Source organism: Rhinopithecus bieti, unplaced genomic scaffold (assembly GCF_001698545.2).
Source record: "Rhinopithecus bieti isolate Rb0 unplaced genomic scaffold, ASM169854v2 scaffold_29254, whole genome shotgun sequence".
In the NCBI taxonomy this organism is placed as follows: domain Eukaryota; kingdom Metazoa; phylum Chordata; class Mammalia; order Primates; family Cercopithecidae; genus Rhinopithecus; species Rhinopithecus bieti.
In genome coordinates this window covers 1026856-1044939 of record NW_016813033.1, presented here as the reverse complement: position 1 = coordinate 1044939, position 18084 = coordinate 1026856, and the positions used below count along the sequence as shown (strand labels likewise).

At 40.1% G+C, this 18084-nt stretch overlaps 1 protein-coding gene and 1 long non-coding RNA gene across 2 annotated transcripts in view; both read right to left on the bottom strand.

Moving 5' to 3' along the window:
* Window positions 1-848: 848 nt before the first annotated feature.
* On the bottom strand, window positions 849-10261 carry LOC108512373 (uncharacterized). Its single transcript, XR_001880578.1, has 4 exons — window positions 10220-10261; window positions 5984-6059; window positions 1766-1864; window positions 849-1492 (listed from the first exon to the last, which is right to left on the bottom strand). It is a non-coding gene; the product is annotated as an uncharacterized LOC108512373 (long non-coding RNA).
* Window positions 10262-10394: 133 nt separating this feature from the next.
* ADAT2 (adenosine deaminase tRNA specific 2) overlaps window positions 10395-18084 on the bottom strand; it is a 26997-nt gene continuing 19307 nt past the window's right edge. The window contains exons 4-6 of the mRNA XM_017847617.1: window positions 16865-16971; window positions 12010-12082; window positions 10395-11904 (exon numbers count right to left, since the gene is read on the bottom strand). Coding sequence (XP_017703106.1) covers window positions 11861-11904; window positions 12010-12082; window positions 16865-16971 — 224 coding nt within the window. The 3' untranslated portion in view covers window positions 10395-11860. The remainder of the gene's footprint in view (window positions 11905-12009; window positions 12083-16864; window positions 16972-18084) is intronic.

The following is an 18084-nucleotide window of genomic DNA, read 5'->3' as shown; positions in this document are numbered from 1 at the left end:
TTAAGTATCCTGGGACCTGTTCTCATAAGTAAAAGAGTTCTTTTCCCTCTAGAAGATTTACTTTGCTAAAATTAAAAAAAAAAGAAAAAAAAAAAAAAATCCACCCCCACACCCCCAACACAGAGTAGAGAAAGACATTCAAAATTACAGCCTGCTGAGAGAAGCCAAAGGCTAGCCTCCTGAATAAACTCAAGTTATGGCCAGGCACGGCGCCTCACGCCTGTAATCCCATCACTTTGGGAGGCCAAGGCGGGCAGATCACTTGAGGCCAGGAGTTTGAGACCTTCTTGGCCAACATGGCAAAACCCTGCCTCTACTAAAAATACAAAAAAATTAGTTGGGCATGGTGGTGAATGTCTGTAATCCCAGCTACTCAGGAGGCTGAGGCAGGAGAATTGCTTCAACCCAGGAGGCAGAGGTTGAAGTGAGCTGAGATTGCACCACTGCATTCCAGCCGGGGCGACAGAGTGAGACTCTGCCTTAAAAACAAAAATCCTGCTTATGAGGTTTTGTTCCCCTGGAGGACTGGACAGAAAATGACACTCATCACCGTCCTTTCTGTTCTTTTCCTATTTGGATAAACTTGTTGAAATAGTTTAGTATGATGGTTAGGAAATATGAGCTCTGGAGTTAAAATTCTGGTTCTGCTACTCAGCAGTTTTGTGATATCAGCAAGTTAAACTCCATAAAGCTCTCTTTCCTCACTCCTTAAATGGAGATAAGAACAGTAACCTCACAAGGTTACTGCAAGGATTATATAAAACTATAGCTTCAAAGTCCTTAGAGTCATGCCTGGCACACAATAGTCAATAAGCCTTAGCTATTACTAGTTATTCTAACAGGCGAGTCTGCCTTCTGTCAGCTCCATTTCTAGCTAGCCTAGATTTTGTGGACCATGCTCCTATCTAAGCTAGGTGAGCCTAATAGGCTTTGATTCAAAACAGGTCACTAGTACTGAACTACCTATGGCCATCCTAAGTAGAGATCAGAAATGGAATCTCAGATTTCATACCCAAATGTGAGGGAAAACCATATCCATGCCTCCTACGAGGCAGAGAGTTTGGACAACTATCAAGAATAACGTTTCTCAGCCTACTTCCAAGCCATCTCACCCTGCCTCTTATGAGAAAAGGGAGTCCAAAATGACTTTCAACTTTACACTGTAGTTCTGCCCACTAGCACAAAGACAAATCAAATGATGTTTACCTAATCAACTAATAGCATGAACAAAGAAGTGACTGTCCCTCCCTTACACACCAACGTTTTTCCTTTCCTATGTCTCTTCTTGATCCGGTGAAATTAACCACTGGAGCCGTAGTCTACCCTCAGTGCTGCTGTCCTCCTCGGGTAAGAAGATCAGGAGAGAATTAAAAAATATCCCGTCCTTCCTTCATGGAACCACTTCCTCAGTCCTTACCTCTCTTCCTCCATATCCTCCTGATGTTAAAGAGGGCCTTTATCAATGTGCCTTTGTTGTGGCCCCCAGAAGCTGCTGAAACAGATCAGGACATTGATTACATCAGCCACAATGCCACGATGAGCCCCAATTATCTTGCTCATCTTGAATCCCGCTCAGCTACGCTACACGACCAAGCAGGGTGAACAAAGAGCACCAGATGAAAATATGACCCAAATAATATGCCAGCGCTATAAAATTCTTGAAGTTTACTGCCACCTTATAAAAGTTAACAATAGAAACATTTTCCCATTATCAATTCAATCTGTTGCTCCCACAGAGAAATCTCAGTCCAAAGTTCTGCTCTACCTTTTTCCTTTTACTGGCTCAGTTACAGGCAGAAGAGATGGTATTTGGGGATCTGGGTAGAGTCTGGGATCCTTCTTCAGCAGCTGCACCCTGGACCATCTGCCAATATAATTGGAATAGCACCTTAGCACCTCCAAAGTTTGATTATTTCAACCCTAAGACTCTCAGTTTCCTCTTTTCTAAAATACCTAAGGGTCAACAGAACACATGAGAATATCATAGCACTAGTCTTAATCCCACAAAATTCAGAAGCACAAACAAATTTCCAGTTAATAATATAAACATCAATTTCCATTGGATGGGTGTTCCCAAGCAAAAGATAACTTTCCCAGAGCCTAACCCATGTTATACTCCAGACGCTTGTTGCTAGTGCCAGTTACAGACCATTGTAAAGATTTTGTGTTATCTATGTCTGCAAGGAAACAAAAAAAGAGGAGGGCCTTTTCCTTTAGATTTCAGGATGCCAGTGAACTTATGCCAACTGTTAAAATTCAGGCCGTGGGTAGTCAAGTTCACAGGAGAAAGCCTGTAGGAATCGTGTTGTGTACTCCTTGCTATACTTTGTCTACATAACAAGTTTATATCCACAATTAAAATGGCAACTTAAAAATAAAGATGAAGGATGTTCTATTGCACTCATTGCTAACTCTGCTATTGCCAAGAGCAATCACCAGTGAAGAGACAGAGCCATCAGTATTTGAATTTAAATGTTGAAATAATAATAAAGCTTATGGTCTCCCTAAAGTTAGTTTATAATAAAAATAACTTCTTGATCCTGGAAAACTTATCTGGTTTCTTTCTCCCTTTCATTCTCCACTTAATGACTGAAGTTATTATTTCCATGGTGGTCTCCAAACCGCACTTGGTTTCTATGTAGATTGGCATGTCACCTCCAACAATTTCACCAGCTGCCTTTTCCTCTCAAGAGAATATGATTAAAATATTAATCCAGCTTCTGGACTAACCTAGCAAGAGAGTTATATAAATTTCTACACAGCACAGCACTTGCTGATAAATATGTAACATGTCCTCCCTTTCATTTTTTATGACTCCACAGTTAAGTTAGCTCCTAGCAAAGCAGATACAAAAATTTTACCTTCCTGGCCAGCCGCGGTGGCTCATGCCTGTAATCCCAGGACTTTAGGAGGCTGAGGCGGGTGGATCACGAGGTCAGGAGATCGAGACCATCCTGGCTAACACAGTGAAACCCCGTCTCCACTAAAAATACAAAAAATTAGCCGGGTGTGGTGGTGGGCGCCTGTAGTCTCAGCTACTCGGGAGGCTGAGGAAGGAGAATGGCGTAAACCCGGGAGGCGGAGCTTGCAGTGAGCCGTGATCGCGCCACCGCACTCCAGCCTGGGCAACGGAGTGAGACAATGTCAAAAAAAGAAAAAAGAAAAGAAAAAAAAAAAAATTACCTTACCTTCCTTCCTCTCTACTGCTTGTTCTCTTTGAGTTCTCAATACCGATTTTGAATAATTGCAAGCCCTAGTCCAAAATGTTGGTTTCCAATGGGCAGAAATGGGCTGGAGGAAAACATCTGGGGGCCTAAGCTGAGCCACTGTGGCTGGCCAACTGTCTGGCAGCTATGACCTTTGCAAAGCCCCCGATAAACAGAGGGCCCACTCAGTAATCCGCGACCGCGTCCTCTTGGTGGTGCCAATTCACCCATTTGTCCTGCTTACTGGAAACTGTCCAGAACTACAAATCCATCACGCAGCATTTACAGAAACTGCCTCTGGGCCTATCATTGGGCTAAATCCTTGCTTTTGAGGAGCTTACAATCTAAGTACTGTAATTAGAGACCAACTGAGTATTAAACTATGTGACACTAAGTAGGAGTTTGAAGAAAACGATCATTGTGGGCTGGAGTAATTGGGAAAGATTTCATAGAGATGGTGGAACGGTGAGGGGGAAAGTAACATGATCCTTGAGGTCTATGAAGCTGATAAATGTGCTTAGGATCAGAGGACCCCAGGCAGTATATCAGGCTTACCTGTGGAACTCATCACTAAGAGGATGGGATTCCTCTCAGGTCAAGAGGAAATTTAATCTTTTCTGAAATTCTTTAGCATTTGAATCATGATGGTGATGTTGCTGACATAAAAAGCAGACATCCTTAATTTATTCAGGCCTTCAATATAGAAATATCATTGAAAGAAATGACTTTCTACCAATGCCAGCCCAAGCTAGATTAAGAGCTGACAGCATTTACATATGAAGTCAGGATTACTGGTGGAGTTAGTAATCAGTCATTTCCAAAGGGCACGAACAGTCAAGAGAGATAACTGGCAATACCTTCTGGGATTAGGATTAAAACTAGCAAACAGTAGAATTCTATCTGTTCCATTAATTTTTAAAAATCACACTGTAAGTTTTAGTTTAAGTAATTAACAGCAATGGCAACTTATTTCCCTTAATTATTAACTTTGCATATTTTAATTGAAATATATGCATTATATGACAAAATGCCTCTGGAGAAACAATAAAAACCTGATCAGCTCTTCCCATGACTAATGACAGAACTGGTGGGCAGAGCTGACAGCATTTTTCAATATGGCAAACTTGATTTTCTGAAAGAAAAAAAGTCAAGGCCCAGGTTCTCCCTCACACTGAGCTAAATTGCTAACTGAATCAAGCAATGCAATGGGTTGTCTTATCTCAAGAAATTATGTAAAACTGAAATATACCACTATTTCTCTCTTTTGGGTGGATTTCCTTTTAATGGAAGAGTAATCTTATTTTATTCCAAGTGTCATTTCCAGATCAGGTTTTCCATGAGGTAGACAGAGACCTTGCTCAGTGCGATGTTTCTCAACAGTCCCTCCTCATTTCAGCCTGGGAACTGACAGCAAAGTGGGTGGCTGTAAGCACTGGATGTGGGCTTTCTGTAGGCATCAAAAGGTCAATCAAGGGAGATGTAATAGTCACTCAGCACCCTGCTGACGGTAACCCAGTCCATTTTTCTCTATTTAAGACTTTAAGGTGGGCCTGAGACCCACCACTCCCACACACAATACTCAGCAGTTTATGACCATATTAGAAGTTCCCAGTTATGGGTAGAGACAGTAGGCTCATATCTGCATATTCTCAGCCAACACCATCTGGGAATTGAGTTTGTTGTGCTGACTACAAGCCTAGGACTCTTCCAGACCAGCAGCTCCAGCCTTTAACCCTTCCCCTTCTCCAAAACAAGAAAGCATAGCAGAATGTTAGATGAGTATAGAGGCTTGATTCTACTAGAAGGTATGTTTTTAAAAATAATTAATTAATTTTTTTTTTTTTTTTTGAGACATGGCTTGCTATGTTACCCAGGCAGGAGTGCAGAGGTACTCATTGCAATCTCTGTCTCCTGGGGTCAAGCAATCCTCCCACCTCAGCCTCCCAAGTAGCTGGGACTACAGGAGCATGCTACCAGGCCTGGCTAATTTTTTCTATTTTTTATAAAGACAAGGTCTCACCACGTTGCTTCAGCTGGTTTCAAACTCAGAAGCTCAAGCAATCCACCTGCCTTGGTCTACCAAAGTGCTGGGATTACAGGGGTGAGCCACTGCTCCCAGCTATGTTTTTAATTTAAAAATAATTCATAAATGTTGGCACTTTATTAAGATACAAAAATGAATTGAAACACTTCAGAGTTGTAGCACCATGCTGAGAATTGCTGCACTGAACTCTAAAGCTGTCTAAGTCACCCAGTGTCAAGTCACACAAGTCAACTCTAACTCCCCGACTGGCTGTCTGCCTGGCAAGCATTCTCTTTATAGAGACTGGACCAACACCCATGACTGTATATAGTTATAGTTAAGAGCACAGACTCTGGGGCCAGCCTGCCTGAATTCAGATCCTAGCTTCACATTTTTTGCTCTTCACTGGAGCTGTTCACAAAAATTCCAATTCTCTTCTTCCTGATGTAGATGATGGATTACATTATGTGCTGCCTTGAAGTTGGGCATGGCCATGTGACTTGCTTTGATTAATTATTTTGAGAGCAAAAGTGATGTGTCACTTCTGGGCAAAAGCCAGGAAGTCCATCTTACTCTAAGTGTGGCCCATGGTCCAGCATGGTCTAGGCATCACCTAGAAGGTTGATAGAAAAGTAGCATCTCAGGCCCACCAGGACCTCCTGAATCAGAATGTGGATTTAATAAGCTCCCCAGGAGATGCCTATGCACGTTTAAATTTGAGAAGCTCTGCCCTAAGGTATGAAGCATTATTCACCATGTTCTCTTCTCTGGCCACAGCAGCTGATGTCCCCGATGGTAGAGTTTCCTTTAGACTAGGCTCCTGGCCTGACCTGAGATGGACAAGAAGCAAGGCATGAGAAAAATAAGCTTTTGTTCTAAGCCACTAAAACTTGAAGGCTGTTACATTGGTCTAACTAGCTCCTTCTGAGTGATGTGGTCACTTAGCACTCTGTGACCTTGGGCAAGTTACATAATCTCCCTGTGCCTCAGCTTACTTGATGTAAAACAGAGACAGTAACAGAAAATAATATTTTAAACATGATGATCATAAATAAAATATATTATTTATTCTAAACCCAAATAAAATGATACATTTTCTTTTATCCTTGCCACTCTCTTAAAACGTATATAAGGAAATAAAACATTCTAAGCCAGAAAACATGTTTTGTTGTCTTGGATTTTTCCTTTACATTTCTGAACCAGCTTTTCAAAAGGAAAAAACAAAACCGTGGTACTGAAACAATTCACAATGAGCCATATTATTCGGTTCCAAAGTCATAGAATTTGAACAAGCAGCTTCCAATCTCAGCCTTTTACCTACTCTAGACCAGGAGCAGCTAACATTTTCTCGAAGGGCCAGATGCTAAATACTTTAGGCTTTGTGAGTCACATGGTTTGTCGCCACTGCTCGACTCTGCCACTGCAGCACAAGAGCAGCCACAGACAACACAGAAACAAATGGGCATGGCTGTCATCCAATGTAACTTTATTTATGGACATTGAAATTTGATTGCCATATAAGGTTCATGGGTCACTAAATATTATCCTTCTTTTGATTTTTTTTCAATCACTCAGAATTGTAAGACCCATTTTTAAGTCATGAGTGGTACCAAAACAGGCAGTGGGCTGGATGTGGCCCACGGGCCATACTTTGTGGCCTCCTGCTCTAGATTCTCAAGTTCATGCTTCAACATGTTAAAGAAAAATTTATTTTGACACTTGCTAAGGTTAGGAAGACTTTATTCAGGACTACAGTGATAGGTTTTAAAACTATCACAACAGAGGAAGAGATCAGGCTCAACTCTGAATACAACCTGAACATGTGGGAGTTTAAAACTAATGGGCAGAGTGAGGGGGTCAGTGATTAGAAAATTACTAAGAGGAGATATCAAGAGTAGACGAGTTCTTGCAAAATGAACTTAACAGGCTTCTTGTTGAAGGGGGGGCCGAGAACTTACACATCAAAAGTAGGGGATGAAAAATTTCATAGATATTGAGGACGGGGGATTCTCTCTAAACTGACTTAGCAGGATTCTTGCTAAAGCTGGGCTATATAGGCCCATCACGAATGGGGACCAAGGTCGAGTCCTGGTTGAAAAGAAGACTCAGGGCCTGACTGAAGTTAGGTCAAGGAGGGAGCCTTTGTCAAACTACACCATGAAGCTTCCTTAATAGTCATGGACACGTGGTGTTCAACCCAATATCCACTTAGAAATCAGGTTAGAAATAATCGTCACAAGCCTGTTTTTATTAGTTCAACTTGAAGAAAATGTAAGATTCTAAAGATGTCAAACTTTCAGCAGAACTTATACCAGTCTTACCCATAAAAATCACATTGCCCATCACTCCTTTCTTCACTACACAAAATTAGCAATTTACAAAGGAAATAGTTGGCTGTTGTCGTCATAGATGAAGTCGATGTAGTCTTATTCCTTTGCCAAAAGGCAGAGAAACCAGTTCCTGGTGTCTCTTTTCCCTGGGGCTATTCAAGGCCAGTTCATATAGGACCACTGAGAAAGACAAGCTTTGGCTTCACCACAGATTTTTAACAAGGCGCTATACTACTTTTAAAAAAAGATTTAAGTAATTTTTTCAAGACCTTTGGCTTCTGCTGTTTTTACTGACGTTTTGAAAGAAGCAGTGCTTACAACATTTTAAGTCTAGATGTCTCTATGGAAACCCAAGATAACTCATATTTTATGACCAAATGACAACCTACCTAGAGTCTTTATCCCATTGGATCACCATAGGTCATCTGCAGTATCAGAAACACCTTAGGTCTGTTTTTCCAAAACCCTATCTTATCAGGCATAATAAAATTTATACAACTATTACTTTTGCTGAGGAGGAAATTAGGAAGGAAGGAATTTATTTATCAGGCTTAATTCTGATGCTTATTAAGATATCACTATTTAAAACATTCTTATTAGAAAATTTTTTTTATCAATTTTGGCAGACATAGTAAAAGAGGAGGAATGCAATCAAATAATTTAATAGCTGCTTTGAAATTTATGTCATTAATTTTCCTCCTCTCCTTTCCATCAGTGTCAAATACATTTTCTGTTTAAAATGTAACAGCTCCTCTTCCTACAGACTGCTTATTCATTGCAACAGAGAAAAAAATTATGTAGTGAAGAAATAGGACAACACCTTGACCAGATGACCAAAACTGACATCACCTTGGTGTGATGGCCTGTGTGTGCCTCCAGATGTGATATCCTGTGAGGAACTTAACATCACCCAGAACCTGAATCTAATCATGAGAAAACATCAAGTAAATTTAAAACAAGGACCATTCTATTATTTAAAAAAGAAGAAGAAAAGGGAGAGGAGGCAAAATGATGGTATTATTTTAAAATGTCAATGTCATAAAAGACAAAGAAAGCCAGTGAAAATGTTCTAGACTAAAAGAAGCTAAAGGCAGGCAGGTGCAGTGGCTCACACCTATAATCCCAGTGCTTTGTGGGAGGCCAAGGAAGCAGGGATTGCTTCAGCCTAGGAGTTCGAGACTTAGCCTGGGCAACATAGTGAGACCTTGTCCCTACAAAAAAAAAAAAAAAAAAAGTAGGTATGGTGACATGAGACTGTGGTTCCAGCTACTCAGGAGACTGAGGGGGAAGGATTGCTTGAGCCAGGTTGAGGCTGCAGTGCGCTGTGATCATGCCACTGGACGACAGAGTGAGACCTATCCACCAACCCCTTCCACCAAAAAAAAAAAAAAAAAAAAAAAAAAGCTGGATTCAAGACAAGTAAATGTAATGCTGGACCCTAGACTGGACCTGGGATTACAGGGCAGTGGGAGAACTTCTTTAAAGGACATTACTGGGTCAGCTGACAAAACTGGAATACAAATGATGGATTCAAGTCTATCAATGTTAAATTTACTTAAGTCAACTATACTGAAGCATTTCAGGGTAAAGGGCCATGGTGTGTGTGTGTGTGTGTGTGTGTGTGTGTGTGTGTGTGTGTGTGTACTTTCCCAGTAAAAGTTTAAAGAAAATTAAGAGTTCTGGCCTACACTGAAGCTCTTGGCCATCTATTTTCTCTCCATGATATTCCAAATACAATACAGGAAGAGATGACTGTGCCAAGTAACAAGAAAGCATAAAGATATTTTAACATGATCTTTTATCAGTGATTGAAGCCTGCCAAAGCATTACATATCACCCATTCTCCACAGTTTGTTGCAAAGACCAGCAAACACTGGATAACTCTAGCAGCTTCTAAATGTAATCATTTCCCCCTAATTTCTCTCAATAGGGTAGTGATTCTAAAACCTTTTTGTATCTCACCACTTTCAGAACTATTTCATACACAAAACAAGTCTTTCAGCTGGTCACTTGGACAGGCACTATCAGTATCAATCAATTGAATTCAAGCTTTTGAACTAGGACATCTTAATATTTTAACCCATGTCTAAGTAGCTGGGGAATGTAGTACTCAGGAAGCTGAATGATCCCAACATATACCCACAAGTCCTCATCATCACTTGGAAATTGCTAGCAGAATTCCACAGAGCTAATGTCTATGACACCCTCAATGGTCCTGCCTTCCGATCTGCAGTATGCCATATTAATGATTTTCCCCCAAAGCGATGGAGGGAACTGTGCCCCAGTCCAAAAATTTAGGACAGACTTTTCGGTAGGTCAATCACTGAAGAGGGAACCAAAAGATGGTAAACCACAATTAAATTGTTTAGCAATGCTTCACAATCAGGAAACACTACTTATCCACCATTCTCCAAAACAGCAAAGACAGAACATATGTATATTGTTAAGTCTTTTCTATCCTTCCCTGTCTATCATTTTATTATTTCCTTGATTCTTTCAGTAGCGACTGTCCCTGGGCTAGAATACTCATATACTATTTTTGGCTTTGATTTTTTGTCCTAGACAGTCTTATTCACTTTTCCCCAAATTTCAAGGAGTAATTTCATTTAGCAAATGTTTACCAAGTACCTACTGGACATAAGATGCTAAGCCAGACTTACCGGGTGGTACTCCACAGAGGCAAAACTCCAGGTTGGTTGTCCTACAAATAATCCCCAAGAAAATGATATGAACACAATAAGTGCAATGAAATCTGCTTGCAGAAAAGCATAAGAAGCCAGAAATGAATTACGACCAACTGCAAAAAGGAACAAACTAGTCAAAGCACTAAAATTTAATGAGAAGGTAATTTTTAAAGTGGGTGAAATTGAAGGTGCGTGTAACATTATCACAGATTTAAAATCATGCATATTCTCCATAAAACTTTTCAAATGCAGTTAAACACACACACACACACACACACACACACACAAAACCAAGCAATTATAAATCCTCTGAAGCATGTAACTGTGATTAGCTGCTACTCTCAGCAATATAAAAATACTTTCACCACAATTACATTCCAGCCTGTAATGTAATTCAAAACAAACAAGTCAGAGACATCGCTCAAATGACAGAACCAACAAATACAGATGCTTTGCATCAAGGAAATGAATCTACTGCAAAAATGCAACTGAGGAGCAGCAGCCCCTCCAGGGCCTGGAGCTGAGCTTCTGGTGGAACGGTGAGGCCCCCTTCTGGGCAGAAGCACACAATGCGCCCAGTGGGGCTGTGCAAACCTGCCCTGTAGTCAGGGAGGTGAACTGGGGACTTCGTGCTGTGGATACCCTTTCTAGTGTTGTGTTCAGAGTTTTACATTTTAGATTTTAAATTTATTATATGGATTTTTAAAGAAATAACCATTTGTTTCAGATTAAATTAACCATTCTATTTTTCAGTCAGCATTCTCACCACCAACTGGCACCCATCCCCTTTACCCTGTGTTCCTTTTGCTTTTTGCCGTAACTCTTATTGTCCTCCAATAAACTGTGTTATCTATCATATTTATCTCCCCTCGCTAGAATATAAGCTCCACGAGGGCAGGATAATTTGGTTTTTTGCTCAATAACAATTGTCCCATTTATGTCTTTATCTTTGAAGACTATTCATCTTCAAATAAGACATAAATTAGGTTTTATTATAGCAATACGCTATAATTTAAGTGACAACCCAAGCACTTGTTTTAAAACTATGCATGTTCTCTAAATGCTTTACAAAAGCAAAGTCTTTTTAAGAACCATATAATTATGGTCTCTACATACACAACTTACATACAATTTAGAGAGAAGTCACAGCCCCGCATTGATCTGGCAGAACATCGTAGCTGCAAAAAATGAAGAATCTGACTCTGAAATGGCAGTCCTGGAGAAGGTGTTCTCAGGGTGGCACACTGCATGCAGTTCAGACACACTCCAGGCCCCTGGGTCTGGCCACACATTCTCTAAAAAGTCAGCATTTGCCCGGACTGGGCACTTGTGGCTGGAAGGGTATGCACTACTTGCTAATTTCTAAAACCTCAAACCTTAATTTTCCCCCATCTTAAAATGGGAATCAGCCTGTGGAAAAGCTAACAATTGTTTACAATTGTCAGACTTCTAAAAAGTGCTAATTTGTTCCCTTAACAGAGCAAATGATGAGAGACACCATTTTCCCACAGATTAAAAACAATATATAAACATATGATTCAACGATGTCAACAGCTTTCAGTCTAGGAATCTTGTCCAGGTCACTTTGGGTCACTTGGTTCTTTCATCAGAACATGCTCAAGATTTCTGACATTCCTTTTTCCGAACTTTTGATTTTGGGGCTGTGAAAAGAATAGAAAAGAAAAAGAAAGTGAAGAGGTAAGCTCATAGCAGACTCTCTTTGTATAGATTTCAGGGAAGTACATTATTTACAATAGAAAACTGACCATTTGGATTTTCTTGTTTGTAGAAGGTCTTTAACATTTCCACTGCTTCCTCAGCCCGATATCCAGGGATACACTGATGGAATGAGAAAGATGAAAATGAACATAGGCTTATGAAAATGTGTGTTGTATCCCATAAAAACAATATATACGTGATTATGTAAACAAATTTCATATAAGAAACTTTGGGGATATTAGTAACATAGGTAAGGAGGTACACTTCCAAAAGATGTTTGATATATGGCCTCAGTGAGGCATCACTCCCAATCAACTGTTACTCATCCATCAACTATTGTAGAAGTTACCAGCTTTGTGATCTCGGGTCAGGCACTTAAACTTTCCATGCCTTATTTATCAAATGTTGGCAATAATAGCACTTACTTCAGTGGGATTTTGTGAGGATTAAGTGAGATGATACCTGTTAAATACCTGGCACATCATAAGTATTATTTTTATCTGCTCCTATTTACTAGTGGCCTATTAAGCATTTGATGCTATAGAGCTAGGGTTGGCAAATTATACTTGGTGGACCAAATCTGTTACATAGCTGAGAATTGTGAGCTAAGAATGGTTCATATATCTTAAAAGTTTTGTTAAAGAAAAAAAAAAGACTAAGTGACAGAGACAGAAGTGGCTCACAAAGGGTGAAATATTTACTAGCTAATCCTTTGCAGAAAAAGTTTATCAACCCTTGCTATAGAGGCTTTTAAAAAATAAAATTCAGCTTGTTCTATCTTTAGCATCTAACTGGGAAAAAGAAATCATAGCATGTGAAGAACAAATAAGAAATTGTGTTATCAGTAAGGAGTGTTACCATATGAAATATTACCTGAAGGCACGAAACTTGAACTTACCTTAGAGATAGAGAATACTTAAAGAGGTTAAGCAGAACATTTCAGGGAAAGGGCAAGAAGAAGCCTGGGTAGTGTGTGAGGAAATCAGCTGATAGAGGAGGACGCGATTATTAAGGAAGCATAAGGAAAGAAAGACAAAAAATGGGATAAAAAATATGTATGGTTTGGAAAGTTTGTCAGAAGAGTTTGGATTTAAAACCATGCACCCTTCTGAAGTGCATGAAATGACACGATGAGCATCTGGAAGGAAGGTGCCAGAAAGCACAGGCACAGGGGACAGGACGACCACCTACTGCAAGATGCTGTTCAGAACGAACCTCCCATTCTCCTGTGTCTTCAGTCTGCCTTTGCCTGGGCCTCCCACACCTGCATAAACCTTTGCCATAACAAATAACCTTCCGTCCACCCTGCCCTGTCAAAGGCTGACACCCTGCTCCTGCCTCCACTCCTCAGTGGCCTCATCTTTACTGGCTTGAGCTCCCAGCGCTTCAATGAATCTGCCTGTTGCAGGAAGTCAGGGACCCCAAACGGAGGGACTGGCTGAAGCCATGGCAGAAGAACATAAACTGTGAAGATTTCATGGACACTTAGGACTTCCCCAATCAATACCCTTGTGATTTCCTATGCCTGTCTTTACTTTAATCTCTTAATCCCGTCATCTTTGTAAGCTGAGGAGGATGTATGTCACCTCAGGACCCTGTGATGATTGCATTAACTGCACAAATTGTTTGTAGAGCATATGTGTTTGAACAATATGAAATCTGGGCACCCTGAAAAAAGAACAGGATGGCAGCAATGTTCAGGGAACAAGAGAGATAACCTTAAACTCTGACTGCCGGTAAGCCAGACGGAACAGAGTCATATTTCTCTTCTTTTGAAAGCAAACAGGAGAAATATCACTGAATTCTTTTTCTCAGCAAGGAACATCCCTAAGAAAGAGAATGCACCCCTGCGGTAGGCCTCTAAAATGGCCGCTTTGGGGGCGGCTGTCTTTTATGGTTGAAGACAAAGGGATAAAATAACACTCCCAGGCTTATTAGGACGAGGAAATTCCCGACTAGTAAATTTTGTTCAGACCAGTTGTCTGCTCTCAAACCCTGTCTCCTGATAAGATGTTATCAATGACAATGCATGCCCAAAACTTCCTTAGCAATTTTAATTTCTCCCTGTCCTGTGGTCCTGTGATCTCACCCTGCCTCCATTTGCTCTGTGATATTTTATTACCTAGTGAAACATGTGATCTGTGTGACCTACACCCTATTCGTACACTCCCTCCCCTTTTGAAAATCGTTAATAAAAACTTGCTGGTTTTACAGCTCAGGGAGCATCGTGGAACCTGCCGATGTGATGTCTTCTCCGGACACCCAGCTTTAAAATTTCTCTCTTTTGCACTCTTTTCCTTTATTTCTCAGACCAGCCGACGCTTAGGGAAATAGAAAAGAACCCACGTTGAATATCAGGGGTAGGGTTTCCCCTGATATCTGCCCTCTCAGAAATCCCCAGGTCCCTACTGACCAAAACACTGGTCCCCTTTCAGCTTCCTCAACTCTGCAGTCCTGGAGGCAACTGGCCACCATGCTCCATCTGACCGCTCTTTGCCTCCCTTGGCTTCTCAGCGTTTCACCATCCTAACCACTGCTGGCCAGTCCCGTCACAGATGCCCTCTGCTTCCTGCTGCGTTAAGTGCTGGAGCTTCCCAGGGGTCGCCCTCCACTCCACTCACACACTCAGAGCCCTCTCCTCTCACGTGGGATGAGAGCAGTGGTTCTCAACCATGACTGCTCAGGAGAACCGCCTGGAGCTCTCTGGAAACACAGCACTGTTGGCCCCCTGCCTTCTGATTCAGATGGTCTGCGGCAGGGCTGAGCAGGGTCTGGGTCAGGGCTGAGCAGAGTCAGGCGCAGAAGCCTCCAGGAGATTCTAATGGGCAGTCAGGAATGAGAACTGCTGAGTTACAGGCCTTGAAGGAAACTGCACCACTCTAACACACCAAGATAATTTATTATTTATATTTTCAAGTATCCATTACAGCGACAAATTTGTGGCATTAATAAAAAGCACACATTAATAATAAAATAAATTTTTTTTTTTTTGAGACGGAATGTCACTCTGTCACCCAGGCTGGAGCACAATCTCGGCTCACTGCAAGCTCCACCTACTGGTTTCACGCCATTCTCCTGCCTCAGCCTCCCAAGTAGCTGGGACTACAGGCGTCCGCCACCACACCTGGCTAATTTTTTCTATTTTTAGTGGAGACAGGGTTTCACCATGTTAGCCAGGATGGTCTTGATCTCCTGACCTCTCACCCACCTTCAGCCACCCAAAGTGCTGGGATTACAGGCATGAGACACAGCACCCAGTCATAAAATAAAAATTTTAAAAAACAAATAGGTATTATAATTAATCACCATCTTCTTTGAAAAGAATAGTTCTATCGGCCTCTACAAACTTTAATGCTGCTTATAATATCATATGAAATAATCTGTAATTCTGCACTAAGAAACAGTATCCCACCTCCCAATCAGCTGCTGCCTCCCAAGCCCAAACAAATTAAAAAAAAAAAGAATACCCAGCATTCAGAGCCTGGGGCACCACTGTTTTCCTTAGAATCTAAAAGCACCTTTTAAAAAACCATAATTTGGCATTAAGCCTGGAGATATGGCTGCAAGCCACAGTCATTGATTTGCAGCTGAGCCAATGTGGCTAGGTATACACACTGCAAATGAACTTGTTTCGGTTCTGCCGCATCGACGACAAAGATGTGTGAGAAAGGACTTGTGTTTGTGCCCTATGTCACTGACACATTGGAGAGAAATATTCCTCCCATGTCTGACATCAAAAGGCTCATCTTTGTTCTGCCCAGAAACTGAAAAATTATTCAGATCATTCTCATAAAGGAAATACAGAGTCAGCAATTCATTTGCAAAGAGTTATGTAAGCAAAATTTGAGCTACTAATAGAAGTGATTGGAAAAAATCAAATCACTTTCTAAATATCTTTAATGATCAAGCCAATTGTATCCTTCACTCTCCATCATTGCATTACAATTTCTTTTCTGATGTAATGTTAAACAGCATCTATTCTCAAATGTACAGAAGGTGACAGGAAAGCTAATGTTCAGCTAGAAAACTCAAGAATATTTTAAAAACTCGTTCTCAATGAGACTCAGCCAAATTTATTCCTTCATAGGTCCTTAAAGTATTCTAGGAATACCTGAAGTTTTTGAAGTGAACTGTCCACCCATATCCAGCATTTGTTAAAGTTTTTTCTTTTTAAAGCATAATACTTTTACATTAACCTTACATCTTGGAGAGAAAAACAATCAAACCAGTTAATGAAAGCAGGGGTATAGTCACAGGCCAAACTCTGAAATACAAATTGCTATTGCTTATAGTCTGACCCATAAAAACTTTGGGAGAAGTGGCAAGATTAAAGGGAAAAGGGAATTTCTAAGAGACTAAAGACATGGATTCCTAGGTCTGGGGGAAATTTCAACATTACAAAGACAGAGGAAAAAAACATGAAAATACAGTGATTGCTAGATACTAAAAGTAGGATGTGGCAATCAAGCAAAATGATTAAATTTGTGCAAAAATATTGTGTGTGCTGTAAATAGTCTCTAGCATCACTGACACAGGCCAAGCATCACCAAACTTGGTAGGGCATAGAGCTGGTAACAGTCATTGAATAAAAACTCCAACAGCGAGAGTGTCTTCAGGCATACCTAACGGTGTTGGTGAAGAGTGTTCGGAGTCAGCTGGGAAGGGTGGGGACTCTCCTTCAGGAAGGAGTCTGTGAATGAAGACAGGTAGGCACTCATTTAGAAACTCTTCCCTGTCATCTTATACTGAGGCATAAATGAACTCCACTAGAGGTCCTGAGATCCAAGATGTCTGATTCTATCATGGTTTCTTCATATACTGGCCACACACTAGTTATTCACAAGCCCATAAAGAGATGAAAACAATTAGCAAGAAAGAAAAAGCATAAGCAGTTTGTATTACCTGAAACGGTCTCCCAGTGTTTGGTAGGTCAGCAGAGGCAATATTTAGAACAGAGCCACAACCACCAAATCGTTCATTCTGACAGCCATATACAACCAGTGGGATTTATAAGACAGAATTAAGGTCCTGCATAGAATGTACCGTTCAAGTATGCATTGTGACAAAATCAGAGTAGGTTTATACTAGCCATCCTGGAGAGGAAAGTTCATGCTACTCTTCAAAACAATGAAGCTTAGGATTAGTCTTATAAACCATACAATCCAGTTACAGAAGAAAAGGGTTTAAAGTTTGAGAAACTGATATTTAACAACTGCAAACAGAATGAAAACTGAGTATGTGGTTGCTTAATGTTCACAGTTCAGGGCTCTCTCTGCTCTTTCCTAAATCACTTTTTCAGAATCACCAGGGAGTCAGAGCCAGAAAGGATGCAGAAATGTAATCCAGGGATTTTTACCTTTTAAAAATAACAGATTCTTCCCTTTTCTTGCCCCAAATAAAATATAATCTGTGCCCTAATACAAAATAGACTAAAACTTAGCCATTTTGTAAGGCAGGATGAGGAGAGAATTCTAAGTTGCCCATAATAACCCTTTTATAGAGACTGTACATTTTATCATACCCAGAAACTTCTGTATTATTTTTAAAGTGTTAAAATTATCCATCCATACATAGTAAAATAAGTATATAAAAAATAAGCAACTAAAAAACTGAGTTTTTCAATTTTCAAATAATTTTTTAAAAAGATCTTTAGAAGTCCCTGCAGTGTCTCTGAACTATTTAAGTTGCTTAATCCATACAAGACAATCCAAAGAGCTGTAACTACTCATTTTCCATTTACAATTAGAATATCATAAAGGATTTTTTACTTCTTATTTACTTTTTACTGATAATGTTTGGTACACTGTAATAGGTATTCATGGCAAACAAACCAACAGATAAACAGAGAAAAAAAATTAAATCACTCACAATCCATTATCCAAAGGCAAAACTCAGCTGCATATTCTTTAGCACTTTTCCTTTGCAAACTGTTTTATAATCCACTTCAACTTAATTTATGATTTATCTTTATATAACTGTTTAAGATAGTTCTAATATTTTATTTCTCTAAATTATTTGTGTAATCATTCTACATTTATTGATATGAAAAGAAATAGATCATTTTACTATTTAAAAACCTGTCCTTTTTTTGTAAGAGACACTACTTTTTTTTTTTTTTTTTT